The 20,313-nt window shown below is 41.5% G+C and overlaps 1 protein-coding gene across 1 annotated transcript; it reads left to right on the top strand.

The window, feature by feature from the left end:
* Nucleotides 1-323: 323 nt before the first annotated feature.
* ZNF281 (zinc finger protein 281) lies at nucleotides 324-19,925 on the top strand. The gene is made up of 6 exons (XM_072111359.1): nucleotides 324-995; nucleotides 9,795-9,923; nucleotides 12,231-12,354; nucleotides 12,594-12,677; nucleotides 13,144-13,262; nucleotides 13,530-19,925. Exons 1-6 carry the CDS (start codon nucleotides 669-671, stop codon nucleotides 15,150-15,152), a joined length of 2,406 nt encoding a protein of 801 aa, XP_071967460.1. The 5' UTR covers nucleotides 324-668; the 3' UTR covers nucleotides 15,153-19,925.
* The last annotated feature ends 388 nt before the right edge of the window (nucleotides 19,926-20,313 follow it).

Below are 20,313 nucleotides of genomic sequence, written 5' to 3'. Positions count from 1 at the left end.
TTTTTTTTCTTTATATTTATTTTGAACCATTTCCCTCACATATTTATGCATCTTTTACTAGATTGTTAAAAGATATTCAACCTTTTCCGGCAATTGTGTCTCACGGCGAAAACTTTAAAACACGAGAGGAATTCGCTTCGTTTTACAGTAAATGCGGGTAACAGAGACGGAGCGTTGGCCATGTCCCTTTAAATAAAGCCATTCACAAGAAACCATTACACGCATGCGCAGCTCTTACTACACATACCAGCGTGCGCAACGATTCGCTGGGACGCATTTGCGCAATGGACCACAAATAACCACAGGACATGCGTAACAGACGTCTTGAAGTAGAGCGCATGCGCGTGGAGAAGGCTTCTGGGTTTTGCGCCTGCGCAGTGAGATGCTTTCTGATACTCACGCTTGCGCACTGCGACTCTCTAACTGCTTCTATTGTGGAGCTTTCGGGCGTCGTGTTTCTTCACTAGGCCGGCGGTCAATGACGGTATTGTTTCCCGCCGAGAGCCCCTGGCAACCGGTAGCGGGCCCGATGGAAGCAGGAAAGCTGGTCCTGTGAGGATGTGCGAGTGTGTGGAGACATAGTCGGCTGCCTGGCCCGGTCCGTTACCTCAGCAGCCTCCGCTCTTTCTCCGCTCCTGTGTTTCACTTTCCCCGGGACACGACGAGCCATGGAGCCCACGTTCCCTCCTAGCATGCTCATGTTCAGCCACCTGCCGCCGGTCACTACCTTCGCCCGGCTCGGGTCAGAACTGCTGCCGCCTCCGCCGCCGCCACCGACTCTTCTACCGGCTCCGGGGGACATGATCCTGAAGAAAGAACCGGGCTCCCCCCCTCCTCATCCCGCCGACTTCCTGCAGAGCCTGACGGGCATCAAGCAGGAGAAGTTCGGGGAGCACGAGCAGTACCACCATTACTACGGGGAGAGGCAGGCCGAGATCGTGGAGGTGACGGTGGGAAGCCCGGGGCTCATCCCTGACCTGGGCCTTAATAGAGAGGTGAGACGTTATCCCTTTATTACCCCCCTATGTAGGCCCTGGAGCCCCCCCACCAGACTGTTTGTAAACACAAAATGGAGGGAGATAACTGCCCCCCCCCCCCTTTACCCCAGAACAATAGCTGCAGCCCCTGGGCAGGATGGGTCATGGAAACTAACACCCAATATCCCCTCACTAGCACCCTTCACTCTGTATAAAGCATCTTGGCGTAAACTGGCGGCCATATTTTTACACCCAGTGGGAACATACACCTATGCTGCCATGATTTACTGCTATTTTTGGGGCTGGGGAGTTTCCCTTCACTATGTTTGTAAATGATTTGCACTTCCCCTCTCCAATGGATTCTGTAAGACAATGCATCTAATCTTATCCATTGGAAACCATTATCTGAGACCCCTCCACTGAATCCCCTCTTATATATCTGGTCACATAAACCAAGCCAGTTATTGACCAGTTGCATTGTGTTTTCTGGTTTTAATGTAAAGTTCATTTTAAAAAGCCTGTGCTCAGATTGTATATGTCGCTACTGCCAACGCACACACACATCATCCTATGCCCCATCCTGGGTGGTATGCTGTACCCTACAACATATGCTATATTACAATTCCCAGCCAGGTATATGTAAGGTGGCTGTAAAGTTATCCTACAGTCATTCATTCTCCACACGGGTATTTGTAGTAATAGATGCAGGTGACAGAGGTGACCATCGCACCGATCTTGAGAATGGAGGTCTATTGACTGTTAGTCAGTGGAGAGCAGCCAACAAGTAGTAGTTTTGGCTCTTGTACTTTAATGGAAAGCTCTGTCCTTCTCAAGACTACTTTATTTCATAAAAAGTGGGCAATTTTTTTTTTTTTTAGGTGCTCCTCTGGACTTGGATGGTGCATTTACACACTGCATTAGAACATTGCATTTCAAGTGCGGTAACATTGCGGTTGCCTAAACTCTTATATAAACAAGTTGTAAACATAATGTTAACCAACTTGTTAAGTTTACAATATGTTAACGTACACAACATGTGATTACACCCTGATAAGCACATGGGAAAATTTGACCAGAAGCCAGGGATCAACAAATATTCCCATAGAAAGATGTCATAAATAGCTAAGTTGCAAAAACCCATCGTTTTCACTACTAAACTGTCAGCACCCATGCATATTTGGGAAATGTCATTCTAGCACTCCCTCTTTTATTTTAAAACTTGCCCATTCAGTAACAAAAATGGTCTTAAAAGTAATAAGCAAAAACAGTTATGTAGTATGGTTAAGAGGCTTAAGTAATACTACAGCACAGAGAAATGGGATTCTAATGTGGTTTTAAAGTTGAGATTCCTTCTTTACATTAACACTAGAAGCTTGGTTCCGGGTACAAGATGGGGGCATAAGTTACCTTTCACCTCCAGTGTCTTGCTCATTGCAAGCAATCTGAGAAGATCAACCCTTCTCAACCAATTTGGATATGTGATTTTATGAAAGATTATATTTAATACTCTTTCCAAGGGCTTCACCCTATAAATTTTGGCCATTAAGAACACTAGTATTGGTTGTCAGCCATTTGTTTTCCAGTATAAATCCATTTTATGTTCTTCTAGTGTACTTCTTAACCTTATTAGATGAGTTATATGATACACTCTAGCAGCACCCAATGGATTCCATTGACTTCTTATGCGGTCCTTTGACTTTTGACCACGGTATCTTTCATTTAGTGGAAAGAACTGCTGTATGTGCAGGAATTCTGCATGTGCACATGTTGTAGGTACCCAAACGCTTCTTAAAAAAAACTACTTGCACCCTGTGATCTTGTCAACCCTACTTTCTGATCACTAGCGTCCAAAAGTTTAGATCAGACGTTTGCGGCTCCAGTATTGGGGAACATCCCCTTTAATACTAGCTTGTGTAGTGTAAGTAGCATGCAATTATCTGGTCACCGCAGAATGGGATATCACACAGACTGGGATGGGATGTCATCGGGCACCTGTAAGGCTACTTCATGGTTTCCAGTAAAGGTCACCTATCTTAGTATGAATTCTCCTTAAATAAGCACCATTAAAGGAAACGCGTCACTTACAAATACAACTAGTGAGCCCTTGTAACCGACTCCCTTCTTTTCCCCACATACCCATAAAAACATTATCTTGTCTGGCATACAGGCAAGCCTTGTGCTGAATCCAGCAGCTCCTTCTCAGCATTCACCAAATAATGTCATGTCATCAAGGCTGACATCATCGAAGATCCTTTTGTCCTAACGTTTGCAAACTGTACCCCATGTATGTATGCATGATCGCATGAAATCACAGCATGCCTCAATGGAGGATGGGGAGGAGTAGAAGTTCTTAGAAACATGCTGTGATTTCATGTGATCAGATGTATGCATCTACTAACACTAAATAACAATCTCTGCTCAAGAACTTCTAAAATCCTTTACATTGTTTGTGAATAATGTTGCACATAATGGTGAGCTTTCACAGCTCACACCCCTCTCCCAGTACCAGGAACCCAAGCTCTTGTCATTGTGGTTATCCACATTTTTGCACAGTCCTCCTTTTTTTCTGATTTATTCGCACTCCTTATGCAAAGGTATAGAGCGATGACAGGGCGCGGTAAAGGGTTTTTCAAGTAAAATCTTACTCCTTAGGCTAGGACAATAAAGTGCTTGTCCCCGTGGATAAATGTCCGACCACCAGCTTTGCTGTTTGGTGCCGGCTATGGAGTGTAGGAGCAAAACCCATCTTGTGCTCCACCACAGTCTATAGGACTAATATTGGCTTGCGGGATGAGGCAGTACTGGAAGTCAACTTTGAAGGGGGACCTGACATTTGTGTGGGCTCCAAGCACTTGGATCTCTCCATAGGGTATAACCCCTCTTCACACTGCATCTGTGGGGATTCATACTGTGCTGCAATTCTTGTCACCTGCCACCATACAGGAAATGGACTGTGGGTCCCGCTATAAATAGTTCACCAATATTATTTTATTGGAAAACCCCTTTCCACTACGTTAATGATCTCTATGTATTTAGGGACTTGTCTCCTCAACAAAAGGAGTTTGACTTGATGTTGTGTGTAGAATATCTTATTATTTTTTTTAACTATTGTATAGAATAGTTTTTATCCATTGTTCTGTAACTGTCTGTTGGGATAGCTTTCACTGTGATGGCTGTGAGTGAACCCAGCCTTAAGAATCATACCAAGCTCTGTGTGTATATTCCTGGCATGTACACTAGAAAAGCATTGTGGCCTTTGTTTTCAAAGTGCATGTGGTGATAATTATTGGAGGGCCTTCACATAGGACTCCTCTGTTCACCAGAGCTGTGACCGGTCACATTGATAGTAATTGACACCAGGTAACTTGCAGGAAGCGGTTTGTCTTCCAGTTGGTTCAACCCTGGTGCTCTGCTAGTCGGTATAGGGGCTTTCATAGACATCATACATTGTAATTATCAATGCTTGATCATGCTGCTGGGGGTCTCTGCAGGGTGCCATTTTGTTATCAACTTACCATACTATCAAAAGGGCTTGTCCAAAGCTGAAAACTCCTTTGACTGGCAGTTACAGAAGCATGTATTTGGTACAATAGGCTGCATAAATTGCTTCTCATAGTGGCACCAGGTAGACCTTTTCGATCAATCGTTTAGTAGGAATGGATTTCACTGTAGTATCCATTTCAATCATCCGAAAAAACAGCAATAACAACACTCTTCCTGTATCTTTTTTTGTTTCATGTAAATGAAGTGTGTGAATGTGTGACCATCACTTAATTGAAGTTTATCAGTCTGTCCCAACTGTGAAATTTCGCAGTCCTGTAGAAATCCCTGTGGAATGACTCCTTATAAAGGCTCCTATCTAAAGCTGCTGTCTACTTATTACAGTGTGTATACCAGCCTTCATACCTGCCCACACAGCTCTTCTCTGAGAAGTATGATACGTACTCCAAAAACCATTACACCTTTTTATTGGGCTCCTTTGCTACTGCTCTTGTGTGCAAGCCCAGTTTTAATGTGGATATTAGTGGGCAAAGTCCATCTTTTCTACATACTCTTTTCATTGTGTCTCTCTCAGCTGGTGGAGAGAGGTACAAGTCCAGAAAAACATGACTTCGTTTAAAACTATCAAATTGTAGTCTCTCTTCAGTTAAGAGTAGTTTTGTCTTTAACAATAAAAAAAAATTCTTAAACGTTGGTTGTTTAGGTGCATATATTAATCCAATATACAAAAACAAAATGGAGACACATTTCAAGCTCAGGCCAGGGTTGTCAGTCACCTGGCACCTACATAAAATTTACTTGTAGGCCCCCAGGTGCCTAGAGTATATTTTGGTCTCCGATCAGGAATGCAGTGGAACGTTATGCTGAATTATATCTCGGGCATCCAGTATATTATGCGTAGAGGACGCAGTGTGAAAAGCATCTAGGCCTATTTCTGTAGCTGCATATCCATATATGAGAACCAGACAATGCCTATAGTGAGCCAATCTTGGATCACCACAAAACCATGTGAATATTTCACCTCAAAGCTACATTAGGGTGTCTCTTGAGGCTGAGAAATATTTGTATCTATCCCATAGCCCACAAGCCAGTTTGTTCCATGCACTGATGTGGAAATGACTAGACTGAGCCTAGGACTGCTGAACTTAGTTGAGCGTGGAAGGAGTTTGTTGGAATAAACTTGTTCATGGGCAACTTGCACACTGACAATAGAAAGACTGCCTATACTGCAAACTCAGCCTGGAATAGGCCCTGCTCCATGATTTACGGTCTGGGCAGTCCACTTGTGGGCATGAGTCTAGCTGCTGAAATCCATACAAAGACTACAATACCATATACAGCCTGTGGGCCATTTGGCATCATTTTTGTAGTCCTCACCAACCCTTTTTAACCAGAATTACTTTCTTATAAGTTAGTACTTGGTCAGAAGTCGACAAACGTGGTGAAATGTTTTTGACCAGGCCCAGCTACTTTTCTTTAGTAGAAAAGCAGGAACTCCAGCACGTCCACAGGGATCATTAAAACCTACACTCACCGGCCACTTTATTAGGTACACCATGCTAGTAACGGGTTGGACCCCCTTTTGCCTTCAGAATTGCCTCAATTCTTCATGGCATAGATTCAACAAGGTGCTGGAAGCATTCCTCAGAGATTTTGGCCCATATTGACATGATGGCATCACACAGTTGCCGCAGATTTGTTGGCTGCACATCCATGATGCGAATCTCCCGTTCCACCACATCCCAAAGATGCTCTATTGGATCGAGATCTGGTGACTGTGGGGGCCATTTGAGTACAGTGAACTCATTGTCATGTTCAAGAAACCAGTCTGAGATGATTCCAGCTTTATGACATGGCGCATTATCCTGCTGAAAGTAGCCTTCAGATGTTGGGTACATTGTGGTCATAAAGGGATGGACATGGTCATCAACAATACTCAGGTAGGCTGTGGCGTTGCAACGATACTCAATTGGTACCAAGGGGCCCAAAGAGTGCCAAGAAAATATTCCCCACACCATGACCCACCACCACCAGCCTGAACCGTTGATACAAGGCAGGATGGATCCATGCTTTCATGTTGTTGACGCCAAATTCTGACCCTACCATCCGAATGTTGCAGCAGAAATCGAGACTCATCAGACCAGGCAACGTTTTTCCAATCTTCTACTGTCCAATTTCGATGAGTTTGTGCAAATTGTAGCCTCTGTTTCCTGTTCTTAGCTGAAAGGAGTGGCACCCGGTGTGGTCTTCTGCTGCTGTAGCCCATCTGCCTCAAAGTTCGACGTACTGTGCGTTCAGAGATGCTCTTCTGCCTACCTTGGTTGTAACGGGTGGCGATTTGAGTCACTGTTGCCTTTCTATCAGCTCGAACCAGTCTGCCCATTCTCCTCTGACCTCTGGCATCCACAAGGCATTTCCGCCCACAGAACTGCAGCTCACTGGATGTTTTTGCTTTTTCGGACCATTCTCTGTAAACCCTAGAGATGGTTGTGCGTGAAAATCCCAGTAGATCAGCAGTTTCTGAAATACTCAGACCAGCCCTTCTGGCACCAACAACCATGTCACGTTCAAAGGCCTCAAATCACCTTTCTTCCCCATACTGATGCTCGGTTTGAACTGCAGGAGATTGTCTTGACCATGTCTACATGCCTAAATGCACTGAGTTGCCGCCATGTGATTGGCTGATTAGAAATTAAGTGTTAACGAGCAGTTGGACAGGTGTACCTAATAAGTGGCTGGTGAGTGTATCTTCCTTTATTTGATGGTACCAATGCACCAATGGTATTTCAGTGAGATAGCGGCCCAACCTTAAAAGGTAAACCTGGGTATTCCTGTAAGAAAAGACAACTATGCATTCTGGAGAGAGCATCTAGATGTGCTTGAAATACTGACAACACATATGTCCCTATAGAGGGCAGGGTTTGGCACCAGTGACCTCATGGAGGCAGCCATTTTGTGAGCTAAGCAAATATTCATGAGGCTCCGGCTCATTCTTTCATTAGGAATGGGTGACACCCACTGAGGCATTCTTTACCACCACTTCAGTTTTGGGAACAGATGCCTGCTCATTGTTGGCCTTTCTTCAAGGTATTAGAGAGCATTGAGCTCCACCATTGTTCATGCCCCTTCTCCTATGTATGTGGTGCATTTCTACTAGGACATAAAGGCTTTGCCTGGAACAGAGCTCGCTTTCTTACATCATTCCTATACCAAAGCATCACATTGGATGTATATTGCCAGTCCTTCATTCCCATGTGTGGAAAACACGTGCATCCCTTATTTTATAGGTGATGAGCCACAATGATGGAAGTTAATGGGAGGGGGGGGCCTCGAATTATGTGTCTGGAAATCCAGGTCTGTGATTTCTTGCAGCTTTATCCTTAATGGGTATAGTAATATTACTTATTCAGGTGTCCTTGAAGTGAAGAAAGGTTGAACATCTGAAAGTTTCATTGTCTTCTAGATTTAATTTTTTTTTTTTTGGTTGTATAAATGTAACCAGCCTACCTTTTTTTGCAAGTGGTCTGTGACTCCTCCCACAATAAATGGTTGAATGGGTGGGGGGGACAGGAACAATGAAGAAAAATCAGGCAGATGAATTTTAAAAACTTAAAATAAAAATCCATCAATCTCTCTTTTTGTGAATAGTGTCTGCCTGTCCTTACTGCCCTCACCTAGTCCTCCACTTCCCCAGATGTACACAGTGTTTTGTCTGTCGCTCCAGTAGGAGTATGGTGTAAGAATTTTCTGTGGGACACAAATGTCCATGGCAGGTGTGACGACATCTGAGAGTCTGGGAGCCATTGAATTGTGCTGAGATAAATCTTGCCATCGAGACATTCTCTCTTGGGGCTTCAGTAAGTAAAACAAAGATTTCAATGGCCAACTCTAGCCAGCCCATTGTAAAGTGCCAAAGCTTTGTTCAGTCCATAAATCCTGTCTTTTTTTCAATCAGATTTGAGGCAGTCTGCGGCCTCCCACTGTGCTCCTCATAGAGATGGATGGAGCCTTGTGTTGTCTGCGCATCACTACAAAATAAACTGTGTGCATAGAGATAAAGGGATGTGTCCCAAATACTCATCACTGGTGACCACTCAGAAATCGGGGAAATAAAACCTTTTCTAGTGCCAGATATCTCTTCTGCATTCTCACTGTCTGATGTGTTCCCTTGTCAATTAAGTAAATTTGGTGTGTTTGGCTCTGTGTGTGGTCTTATATTTAAAATATAAGACCACCATACACACACACACATTTTTTGGAATTTTTGATATTCTGAGAATTTTTGACTAGGTTTGAATGGTGAAGGAAATAAAAGTGTAGTTACTATTTTGTCAACTTCATCATCTGCCCAAGATAGAAACTAGGACACCCTGGGTTACTACCTCAGTAATACACTATTAAATGAAGCGTTCCAATACAGTATAATTTTCTGTGACAATTTAGGAGCAATGGCTTTGTGATTGAGGCTTGCAGCACACCACAAATTTCCGGTGAATATCATTTCAGAATGATGTTGAACTCGCTTGCCTTGCATATAGCAGATTTAGAGCGAGTCGGGGGGGGGGGGGGGGGTAGGGCCTCTCAAGCTTAATCCAGCAGCTCCTCCCCATCCCTTCTCAGCATTCACCAAGTAATGACCAGGGTGACCTCATTTAAGGTCCTTTTAACCATCTCATATTAGCAAACTGTTCCCCATGCATTTATCTGATTATATGACATCACAGCAGCCTCCATAGATTTTTATTCCTCCCCATACTCCATGAAGCCATGCTGTGATTTCATGTGATCAGATGCATACATGGTGAACAGATTAGTAATGTTGGGAGGCTAAAGGACCTTAGATGATATCACCCTGGTCACATGGCATGTATTGCTGCATGCTGAGTAGGCATGGGTATTCTGTATGTTTAGTATAAAGTATTCAGCCCAAAGAGGCCATGCCCCGTCTGAATCGCTCTACTATTGTCTATATGCAAGGCAAGGTTATTATGTTGATTTGGGGATCTGAAGAAAACAATTTGTAGCTAAATGCATGGTGTCAATTTATTGGCTTTATGGGAGCCAGCCGCTAGCTGAATTTGTGAAAAAATATGGTGACAGGTTCCACTAATGGTCCTTATTTAAGGAAATCAAACTTTTAGATAGGTGACCTTTTTTGGTTACCTGTGTATCCCTGCATGCCCCTCATGTGAACGTTACATGCTATGCAATGTATGTTCTTCAGGTATCTGTATTGTTTAGTGTATGGGCCTTCAATGATATTAGATGACAGCTCCTCTCATATTCCAAGCTAATCGTACCCATATCTTCTCACAGCTCTTAATAAGAACTGAAAAGAATGGCTGCGATCCAAAACATGAAAGTCCATCCATGAAGAAGACCAGGCGTCCAAGTTCAGAAGCTCAGGAAGCAAAATCCAAGCGCAGGCGGAATGACTCCTCTAAAGTAAGAGTCTTCAAGAGTCTAAAGTAGTACCTACTTTTATGTACCAAAGGTTTTAACACTTTTAGACTGGTCATAAACTGCAGCATAACCCGTGTAAAGTGGCTTCTGCAGTATGTGCTATTCAGGCCTTTGTCTGTTATTTGCCTGACGTCTAGCATTTGACCTCGGCTGAACTTCCATGTTGTATATCTTGGCTTCCTGTCTGGGGCAGTGCACTGATGGCTGAGAGGGAGGGGAGCAGCCATTGCCTCCTCTTTTCTACATATGCTTAATCATTTTAGCCACAACATGTAGTCAGGCTACAGAAAATGCAAGTTAGGAAAATCCCCACGTGCAGCTCACTACTTCTTATGAATGTGCAGGCAAAGGTTTGTTTGCATTGGATACTGAGGGATATATCTTGTATACATAGCACATCATGCAGCACCTTGCCGACAGGATTGTTTTGTACAAGCATTGGAAGTTCTGCCACTACTGGGGTTTTTTATACAGACGGTATACATGCTGTTTTAGTACAAACTTTTTCAGTTTTGGCTGTGAATGTTTTTGCCTGAGAAGTAGTCTGCCCCTCTTGTTGCCATATATGTAAAATTTGAGTAATCACATGACCAGATGCCTATAGACTTAAAATTTGTACATAATATGTATAAACTTACAAAAGTCTTATTTTCTGATCCTTTGCTTCTAGGTGATCTCTATCCCTACATTTGTACCACTTCCATGTTAAGGAGCGATTTCACAAAAGGAGCACTTAATAATTTACAAATTATTGTTACCATTTCAAGGCAGTCTACTCCACGCTCCCCTTATCTGCGGCTCTGTCAATATTTATAACCTGTTGATGTGGAGTCTGGGGCTGGAAAAGCGTAGCGCACACTCTTCTCCAGCTCAGTTTACTTAGTGTTTGATCCCAAACTTTCAAGGTTGACTCTCTGACACATTGCTGATATAAGTGGTGATCCATCAGCAACAAGACGGAGCTCTGTACATTTTAATTGATGTTCCTGAAGTTTACTGCTTAAGTGTGCAAATCTTTAAATTGTAATAGTTTAATAATAATTTATATTTATATCTGGAAGTCTGAATGACAAGTAGCCTGGCCGACGGTGGTCATTGCATCTAGATTTTGTGAGCTTAATAGTTGTCTAGGGATTCGGTTAATGTCTCAAAAAGGAGGTAATGTGGCAGCCTGTTAGAGAAGAGCCGTGTATTCACAGTATACTATAATGTACAGGCCCTGACTGAACACCTGATTTACAGACCACTCCTAGCTACATACTGACCTCAGTGACCTTTGGTGAAGGTCTGTGAATGTTAGTAATTTCCTGAACTTTAGTCCTAGGCTGCAATGTTCAACTGTAAGGTGTCTGCAATAAAACTTTATTGTTAATCTTTGTTCTTATGAGAACCCTAATTTGTGAGAACACGACGGGAGAAAGCAATAATTTATATGGAGTTTCATTTACAAAATACACTTTTTCCTACTTGCTTAAGTTAACGTAAAGGGAACCTGTCAGAAGAAATTTTGTTTGACAAAATACAGATGGTTTATAAAGGCTAAGTGCCTGACAGATCACTTCTCTTTCATTGCCCACTGTGGTGGTATCAGCCAGAAAATCAACATTGAAGTGAGATGTAAACTTGTTTTATAAAGTCACAGAAGCTAATGGTGGAAGGGAAGTGTGCAGGGTCCGTGAAGGTCATTAACCCTTGGAAGGTTTACTTGTCTTTATAACCTAGAGATGAGTACTGTACAACCATGTGATTTGTATGGCTTTCAGCTCCGCATACTCGCATGTTCTATTTGGGGTTTACTAAATCCTATTTAATGTACAAAGTTGGTAGTCGAGTTCACAGTGATACATGTACCAGCGGTGGGATGTAGAACGATGATGTGAACAGTTAAGTGGTAAGACAAGAGTGTGTCCAGAGTCCATATTTGTTGTTTTTGTTTAAACAGACTTTTCTGGGCTTAAGCTTGGCCACAAAAAAGGCTATTGTTGAGGTGAACACAAATGGTTAATAGCCACTTAGCTGTTTGTTGGATTGTGGCTATGTGTTTAGCCCATCGGTGATCTTTCTGTGATATTTCTAGAATGCCATGCTCACGTTGGAAAGATTTCTTATCAATTTCGATTTATTGAAAGTTTTTTTAATGTAATTAACAAATAAGGTAAAACCATATGTAATTTAAATGCTGGTAGCGACTGCAATGCTTGTGTGAGCGCTTGTGTAAATTTTTTTATATTTTGTACAAGTATTTGTGTTCTCTAGAAACCAATCTTGTGTTTTTATCTTTCCATTCAGTCTTTAGGCGGTGAAGCTGAAGCTGCTAATATGTCTCCAAATCAGAAACCTCATATATGTGAACATTGCAATGCTGCTTTTAGAAGTTCCTATCATCTACGCAGGCATGTGCTCATACATACAGGTATGTGTTGATGTAGCCTCACACTTGTGTCTAAACTGGCATCTTGTGGAAAATAGCCTCTGTGAACCAGCTTTGAGTTCTGTTTTTCTGATTTTTATTTTTCTTGAAATTCACTGCTTGAGTTTTTTGGCAGGTTGTCTACTAAGGGAGCAGTTTATCCTAAGAAATTTTAAATTTGTCATTTTTATTTTTATTGTTTTTTAAATTAACAATTTTTTTTTTTCTTTCATTTTCAATAGGTGAAAGACCATTTCAGTGCAGTCAATGCAATATGAGTTTCATTCAGAAGTATTTGCTCCAGCGGCATGAAAAAATCCATAGCGGTACGTAGATTTGTGTGTGCAGTACTTGGATGGCGTCCTTTTGGAGGATGCTGAATTGCGATATGCACAATGGCCAGTGAGATATTATGCCACATTTTTACTGCTCTCTACAAGCAAATGTTTTTGTAGAGGAAGCCACTATTTCCCGGGCTCTCTTAGATCTGGTGCTGCTGCTTTCTTCAGCTGCTTGTGATTTAGGGAGGAGAATCTCAAGTTTTCTCCATGGGCAGTTATAATTGCAGCCTGCATAGGAGAAAATTGCTCATGATTTCTCATGCGTTGGATTGGTTGCATGAGCTAAAATATCCAAACAGCTTTTCTAAAATTTTTTGTATTTTTGGAAGGGTCATTGGGGTTAGTATTGTTCCAGAAACGCGTTTGGCCAATGTAAACAATTGGTCAGAAGTTTGACACACTTGAAAAAATGTTGAACAGGGTGCTGAATGCATTTTGATTTATATTTCAGGTGAGAAGCCCTTTAACTGTGATCAGTGCAACATGAAATTTATTCAGAAATACCACATGGAAAGACACAAGAGGACACACAGCGGAGAAAAGCCATACAAGTGTGACACATGTCAGCAGGTATGTATTTGAGCCCTGAATGCCTGATCTTTAAAGAACCGACACAGACCTGTATACGGGTTGCAACCAGGTCTGCTGGTAAACGGGAGATGGCAGAACATTTTACAATACTTGGGTTCTATTTAATTAGGCTATTCCCCATCAAGATGGCATGTGGACTGGGATCCACATCCGTTTTTTAAAAATCTATGAATCTTTTTTACCTTTTTATCTTAATTTTTTTTCCAAAACTTTTGTTTAATTCCGCTTTATATTTTGTTTCAACAGTACTTTTCAAGAACAGATAGGTTGCTGAAGCACAAAAGGACATGTGGTGAAAACATAAATAAAGGATCTTTGGAGTCTGGGTCATCAAATCACAGTATGGATAATTTGTCTGGCAACTTTGATTTATCTCAGGGAAATTCCAATTTTTCTGGGCGCAGCAAAAAGAGCAAGTCCAGAAATGGTCCCTCTCACAAGGACCATAAGCAAGGCAACAAACTGAACGAGGCGCATTTGACAGGAGGTCTCGACATTCAGAATTATGCATCAAATGGCCCAATCGTGTCTTCCAGTAGTGGTTCGTCCAGCACTGGCATTGAAGACTTGGATGGCAAGGGGCCAAAATTGGTGTTCAAGAAGGTCAACCGGAAACCAGGGGAGAAGGGCGATCTCTCTATGGAATCTCAGTCCGCTAACATGGGTATTCATAAACTTTCAGATAAACCCAATAGTCCTCTTGATATGGTGGGAAATACCAATGTAGACACAATGAACCTCCTTCAAAGTTCGGGTAACAAGAGTTCTAGTAGCAACTATGATGATGCAATGCAGTTCCTGAAAAAGAGGAGGTACTTGCAGGCCTCCAGCAGCAACAATGCCTATGCTGTGAATGTTGGGCATATGGTGGCACAACAGTCAGTCATTCAGTCTGCAGTTTCCAGTGTTATTGATGGGGACAGCCCACTGACTCTTATTGATTCCCAGGCACTGAATATCGAAATCAAGAACTGTCACGACAAATCTGTCATTCCTGATGAGGTTCTCCAAAGTCTTTTGGATCACTACACTCATAAATCAGTTGGGCATCCTGACGTCTCCTTTAACATTGCAGAACACCATGTTGAACTTCAACCGGCAGGAGACAACAGTGAATTGGTGCCGGAGGAGAATGTCTCAGACTCGCAGTCTATGTCAAATGATAAGGCCAATATGTTTCAGGAGTACTCAAAGTACCTTCAGCAGGCGTTGGAAAGAACAAGCCATACAACTTCATTCCCACTAGGGCCGAGTTTACAGTTTGTAAGCCTATCTTCATCTCTTGCCAATCATTCTCTCTTTCCCGACAAACAGATTTACACTACATCTCCACTTGAATGTGGTTTCAGTCAGTCGGTAACATCAGTATTACCGTCCACTTTACCAAAGTCACACTTTGGCATGGTGGTGGGCCCCCAAACTGGCTTTTCCTTATCGCTGGAGACACAGCAGCTGACTCCTTCACAAGAGTTGGCTGATCAAATAGACTCGCAGAAAACTTTAGACACCTCCTCCAGTTACCAGATTACATCTCAGGAATTGAATGGGCAAAAGGATCAGCAAAAGGGCCTGGAGTCCTCTTCAGGTTTCCACCTTCAACCTCAGGATTTGGCCAGTTCTTTAGAACAACACAAAGACATCAGACCGCAAGTCACTTGCCAGATCGAGAACTTTGCACAAGCATTTGGTTCTCAGTTTAAGGCTGGCAATAGGGTGCCAATATCGTTTAACACTAGCACTGATGGGGGTGTTGATCACAGGTTGAGGACTTCAACTCCAGAATTCTCAGGGTACACAAATTTGTTGTCTGACGTAAATGAAACAGGTAGTACGAGAGTCAAGACGTCAACTAGTCAGAGCTACAGGTGAGGCTGTGAGATTGCCAGACATTCGAGGTCTTTTAAACCATGGTGTATTTTTTATTTTGAGAACACTGCCATTTAGAATGTTTCTACACAATCGTAATAAGATTTATGTAATCTATGCCCTGTCAATGCAATTTTTTTTTTTTTTTATTATGAAAGTGTTGTGATAGTTGAGCTTGTACCTAAACTTTTAATGAAAGATTAGATAGTCGGGGTGGGGACAGGGAACAGGGTAGCCAAACACAATTTTGGGGCAACTGCTCGTTTTTCTTTTTTTTTGGGAAATTTTCAGAGGGACAGACAAAATGCCCATTGTCAGACTATGGATAAGACTTACAAATTATTGGACTCAGGAATGGGATTTTGAGCTGAAGGCACATAATGAAGATTCACCCCCCTTCCCCTTTAAGCAGTGAAACTTTTTTTTTTTCCTCCAGTTTACCATAATGACGTCATAACCTTCAGAGTAGGTCACACCTGTAGCCTGTATTCCAGTCTATATATATATTTAATATTCTCGGCAATAGCTTTAAATTAACAGACTTAAATTTACTATCAAGAATTTTTTTTGGACAAATTATGTATGTACAGTTTATTTTTTTTTTTTCCTTTTGATATACCTCATTTTTACTGTTCATGCAACATTCAGGAACATGTATTTTGCAATATCATTGAAAATAATAAAAAGAAACCATTGTGTTCAAATTATTTTATAGAAGTGTTCAAAATGTTATAAGACAGTAATGGTTGCCTTTGTGGTAGATGTGCAAACGGCATTGGCTCAGCCACACCCAAGACATCCAGAACTTTAAGGCCGGTATTGTGGCAAAACGGGTGCAAACCATAAAACTGCTATCCAATACCACGTTCAAGTGGGACATTTTAGCTTCAGGCAGCAGTCTCCTTTATTGACACACACACTTTTTTTTTTTTCATTTTTATTGAAATGTGCCCAACCATCAAGATACTAGAGTTTTCCAGTACTTTTTTTTTTTTTTTTTTTTTTTTCTGGCCTTGAACTCCTGTTAACAGTGAATGCAAGTGGGTGATCCACATTTGTGGTTGCAAACCGAGATGAAGATGAAAATCTATTTGAGCATCTGTTGACTTTGCTGCCTTGTTTAGTCCCATTCACCATGGCGATTGAGAAGCCTAGAAAGCATCTTGTTTCCTTTTTCTTTCATTATGTTATTATTAGCAGTGAAATGCTTAGCAATACTCAAAACATTTCAAGCCTGGATTGCTTGGTTTCCTGGTTTTGGTTTATCACTAAGATTCTTATCACCTTACTGTTATCAGAAAAGTTTAATGTTTTTCAGGACCAATTTTTGTGGTATTGACACGGGGGAATATTTGTTTTATTCCTGGAGCATTGAGAATACATCAGATTATGGGGAACATTTTCATATTTATAGATATTGGTTTGTTAATCAAGTTATAAAAGCCACCTTTAACAAGACTGCCTGAACATGGGGTTCAGATGTGACAGTCCTAGTATGGATGCTTAAATTGGCCCATGCAAGTAATCTTGGGTAGAATTCACACGAACGTGTGCCCGCCGCGCCATAGCACGGGAGAGGAGGGGATGAGCGCTCCTCGCCCATGTCCCTCTCCATAGAGATATATGGCTCATTCCACAGTAATATGGGGAAAAGATAGGACATGTCCTATCTTTTCCCAGGTACGTTATGGGCCTATTGCCGGACTATGGGGGCCGTATTTATACATGCCCCAATGGTCGTGTGAATTCCCCCTTAGTTGTAGTAGTAGTCTCTTCATGATAATGGAATCTTATTCAAAAGTGAATATACCACTTGTATCACCATATGATGGTGGTAATCATTGCAGACTTCAATTTTTATTACCTTTTCAACAAACTTTGCATAAATGAATGGTACAAGTGTCTACAAAAAAAACTTTGTATGTGTTTGTAAAAAAAGAAAAAAAAAAGCCATTCCTCTCTTTGCCTTTTATCCTCCTTCCTAATCAGCAAGTCTATGCAGAAGGGGAGGGGATTAGTCACGGCAGCTAGCTCTCCTCCCAGCAGCTCGATTCACACTAGCGTTCCAGGCTTTATATAGAGCTGCTAGAAAGTGTCCCATAATCCCCAGAGACACTACTGATGTCTGCAAAGTTTAAAGGAAACCTACCACTTAGAATGGCAGGGGTAAGCTGTAAGTACCGAGCACCAGCTCAGGGTGAGCTGGTGCCGGTACTTACTATCGTTAGTGTTCTAAACCGCGACCAGAACAGGCTTTGGCGCTGCGTGCGCATGATGTTGCGCGCGCCTACATAGGAAATAGCGGAGATGTTGCGCGTGCACGGTCGCGCGCAGCGCCGAAGCCTCTCCTGCTCTAAAGTTTAAAAAGTGTTAAAACCGCGATACCGCGGTATATAACACTAACGAAAGTAAGTACCGGCACCAGCTCACCCTGCTCGGTACTTACAGCTTACCCCTGCCATTCTAAATGGTAGGTTTCCTTTAATAGGTCAAGGTAACTCCTGATATTCCAGTAATGCTAAAGCTGGTCCCAAACAGTGTTGTGTTAATCTTCTGAGCAGCGTCTAAATGTGATAACTGGGGGATCTGTGAACTGTTGAAAAATCTCCAGTTTCTCTATATGGCAATGGAATAGGTAAACATTGTAAATGGCAAATGGTCTCCAAAAAGCATTACTGTTAATCTGTTGACAAACTTTGTAAATTGCTACTATGTTTAAGGCTCCTGCACTGGGTGGAGGCATATGGTGTAACAGTATGACAGCATAGACTTATGAGTGCCATATTTCGGGGAATTGTGATCTTTGGGATAGTCCATGTTAATCGGATTTGAGGTGGGGGGACTCCTCATATTCCCTCCTTACAGCTAAATGAAGTGACAACAGTGCTGCCTTACTGTTCTAAACATGGGTAGGGGCCCCTTCAATTGGCAGCACGGTGGATACAGCAGTCTGCATGAGCCTTGATATTTACTAGCAAAATATGTAAAGTGGGATGACTGTAAGGCCCCAAACCTTAGAAGTGAATTCTGGAACTGATTTACTGTCCTTCACATTATTTTAAAGCTGTAGCAAAGTTGGATCTTGCTCAATGCTTTTCCCCCTCTTTCAGAATTGTTTTGATTTTTATTGTGAATGGGAATGTTATCAGTATAGTCATGTAGCTCATTCTTCGTATTATGTATTAATGTGCACCTTTCAGTTACACAGCATGTGCTGCATTGTTGCATGCAGAGTTGTCGTGAAACTTGAACGCCCAGGGGACCTTGGCCACTGATCGATCCATTATGGATACCAGTTAATCCACCAGTGTGATGTTCTAGAGTGAGAAGGTTATGTATAGTCTTGAAGCTTATTGCTTTAAATCTGTCTATTGGGGTTTCTTGGTCTGGATAGGGACATGCTGGGAAGGCTGCCGCTCAGGTTCTACTCGTCTTGTACAAATAATGAAAACTATGCTTTTAATTCTGTTTTGTATGAGCCTTGTCTTGTTAGAGAGGTATTGAATTAGATCCTACAGGATGCTGAGGTGGGATTTCACAATGTCTATGCACCTTTGTAATATATTGTAAGATATTGTAATATCTTACGGCAGGATCTATCAATGTTAAGAACAGCAAAGCCGCTGTTTTTCTGGAAAACGGCTTTGGATTCCTGGATCATTGTAATCCTAATAATGCTGTGTAAGGGTTAGGTGCACCTTAATCTTGATGTCCATCGCAAACGGGTACATGCTTTGTAATCAGTATTATGGTGAATGTCTGTGTGTGTGTGTGTGAGGACATGGGTTGGTTGTGCAATAAAATAGTTCAATATATTTTTTTTTTTTTTTTGTTCTTCTGGACAATGGTATGCACAATTTTTTTATAATATTTTTTTTTTCCGTGCTGTCTACAAATTTAGAAAAAAATGCCACAAAAAAAAGCCATTTTATCATAAGTAAAATCTGTTTAAACCTTTTTGATTATTGCTGCTGCAAAAGGCGCCAGACCACGTTTCTAATGTGTGATTTTGTTCTGTGGTTGCATTTGTTTAAAAAGACTAAAATAAAAAAGCAACCACTGTATGAGAAGTGGGTTTAAATAAATTTTGTCTGACATGGGTTCAATCCCCCCTCCTTTCTAAAGACTTGCTAGGTCTCTGGCTATTTTGTTTCCTTCAGCAGTACAATCTACGGAATCCACGGAATTGTTACTTCAAGGAATTCTTAGATATTAGGGCTGAGCTTGTATTGTGTAGAAATCACAAATTGAGGAAAAATCTGAAAGTATTATTGCCTTTCACCATGATCATTCTTTGCCTGTGTAATTTCATGATGTTCTTTTGTATGTACTGTTTATGGTCTATTTATACACTACAACAATGCAATGTGTGTTTTAAAATATCAGAAGAAAGAAAAATTGCAAGTGTACAAGATGTCTGCGGATGATCTCATCGGCCCATGTTTTTATATATAAGGATATAAATATATATAGAGAAGACGTTTAATATTGTTTGGAAAGTTTCTGAACTTTGTCCACTTGCGCCAAATTCCGGGAATATTTTTAATTGATTCAGCTATGACTCGAGAAGCAGCATGGACAAGCAATATGTTACCTTTTTTTATATTTTAAATTTGGACAAAGAAATAGAGAATATGGATTTATCTTCTGCTGATGGATTCCACGTTTACAGGTTTTTGTTTTTATTTTGAGGGAGGGGGAATCCATTAATTTTTTTTTCTTTTGAGAAGGGAGGGGCATTGGGGATCCTAAGTTAAAATAAAAAAAATAAATCAGTGTTTGGCTTTTTTTTTTTCCCTTCATTGTGAACACAAGAATTTTCCACTGCATTTATGTACCAAAAAAACAGTATGCTCATGTGACATACTGTTTGGAGGCCTCAGGTTCCTCCATTTTGCATATGCCTTGTTGTTTCCAGGAATAATGTTTTTGGATAGCTGTAAATAATATGATCAAAGGACCTCTCAAATATGCTTATTATATCTCAAGTTTTTCCAGATTGAAGCAAATTAAAAGAGAAGGGAGCGCGGTTTGTCTGCAGAAAACGAGGTTTAATCACCAAAGGGCCTCTAGACTGTAAGAACTGTGGAATAGCCTGCCTCAGGCACCGTTCATAGTAGGGACAGCAGAGAGCTTCAAGAAAGGGTCTAGATGCTTTCTTACA

The sequence above is a fragment of the Engystomops pustulosus genome, chromosome 6 (assembly GCF_040894005.1).
Source record: "Engystomops pustulosus chromosome 6, aEngPut4.maternal, whole genome shotgun sequence".
NCBI classification, from domain to species: domain Eukaryota; kingdom Metazoa; phylum Chordata; class Amphibia; order Anura; family Leptodactylidae; genus Engystomops; species Engystomops pustulosus.
Note: the sequence above shows the minus strand (reverse complement) of the source record. Positions and strands in the feature narration are given on the sequence as shown.

Excerpts from the sequence above, each read along its gene's own strand:
- ZNF281 (XM_072111359.1), top strand. The coding sequence starts at position 669 with ATGGAGCCCACGTTCCCTCCTAGCATGCTCATGTTCAGCCACCTGCCG. Across the intron at positions 9,924-12,230 it reads GGCGGAATGACTCCTCTAAA|TCTTTAGGCGGTGAAGCTGA; the intron begins GTAAGAGTCTTC and ends CTTTCCATTCAG. Across the intron at positions 12,355-12,593 it reads GCATGTGCTCATACATACAG|GTGAAAGACCATTTCAGTGC; the intron begins GTATGTGTTGAT and ends CATTTTCAATAG.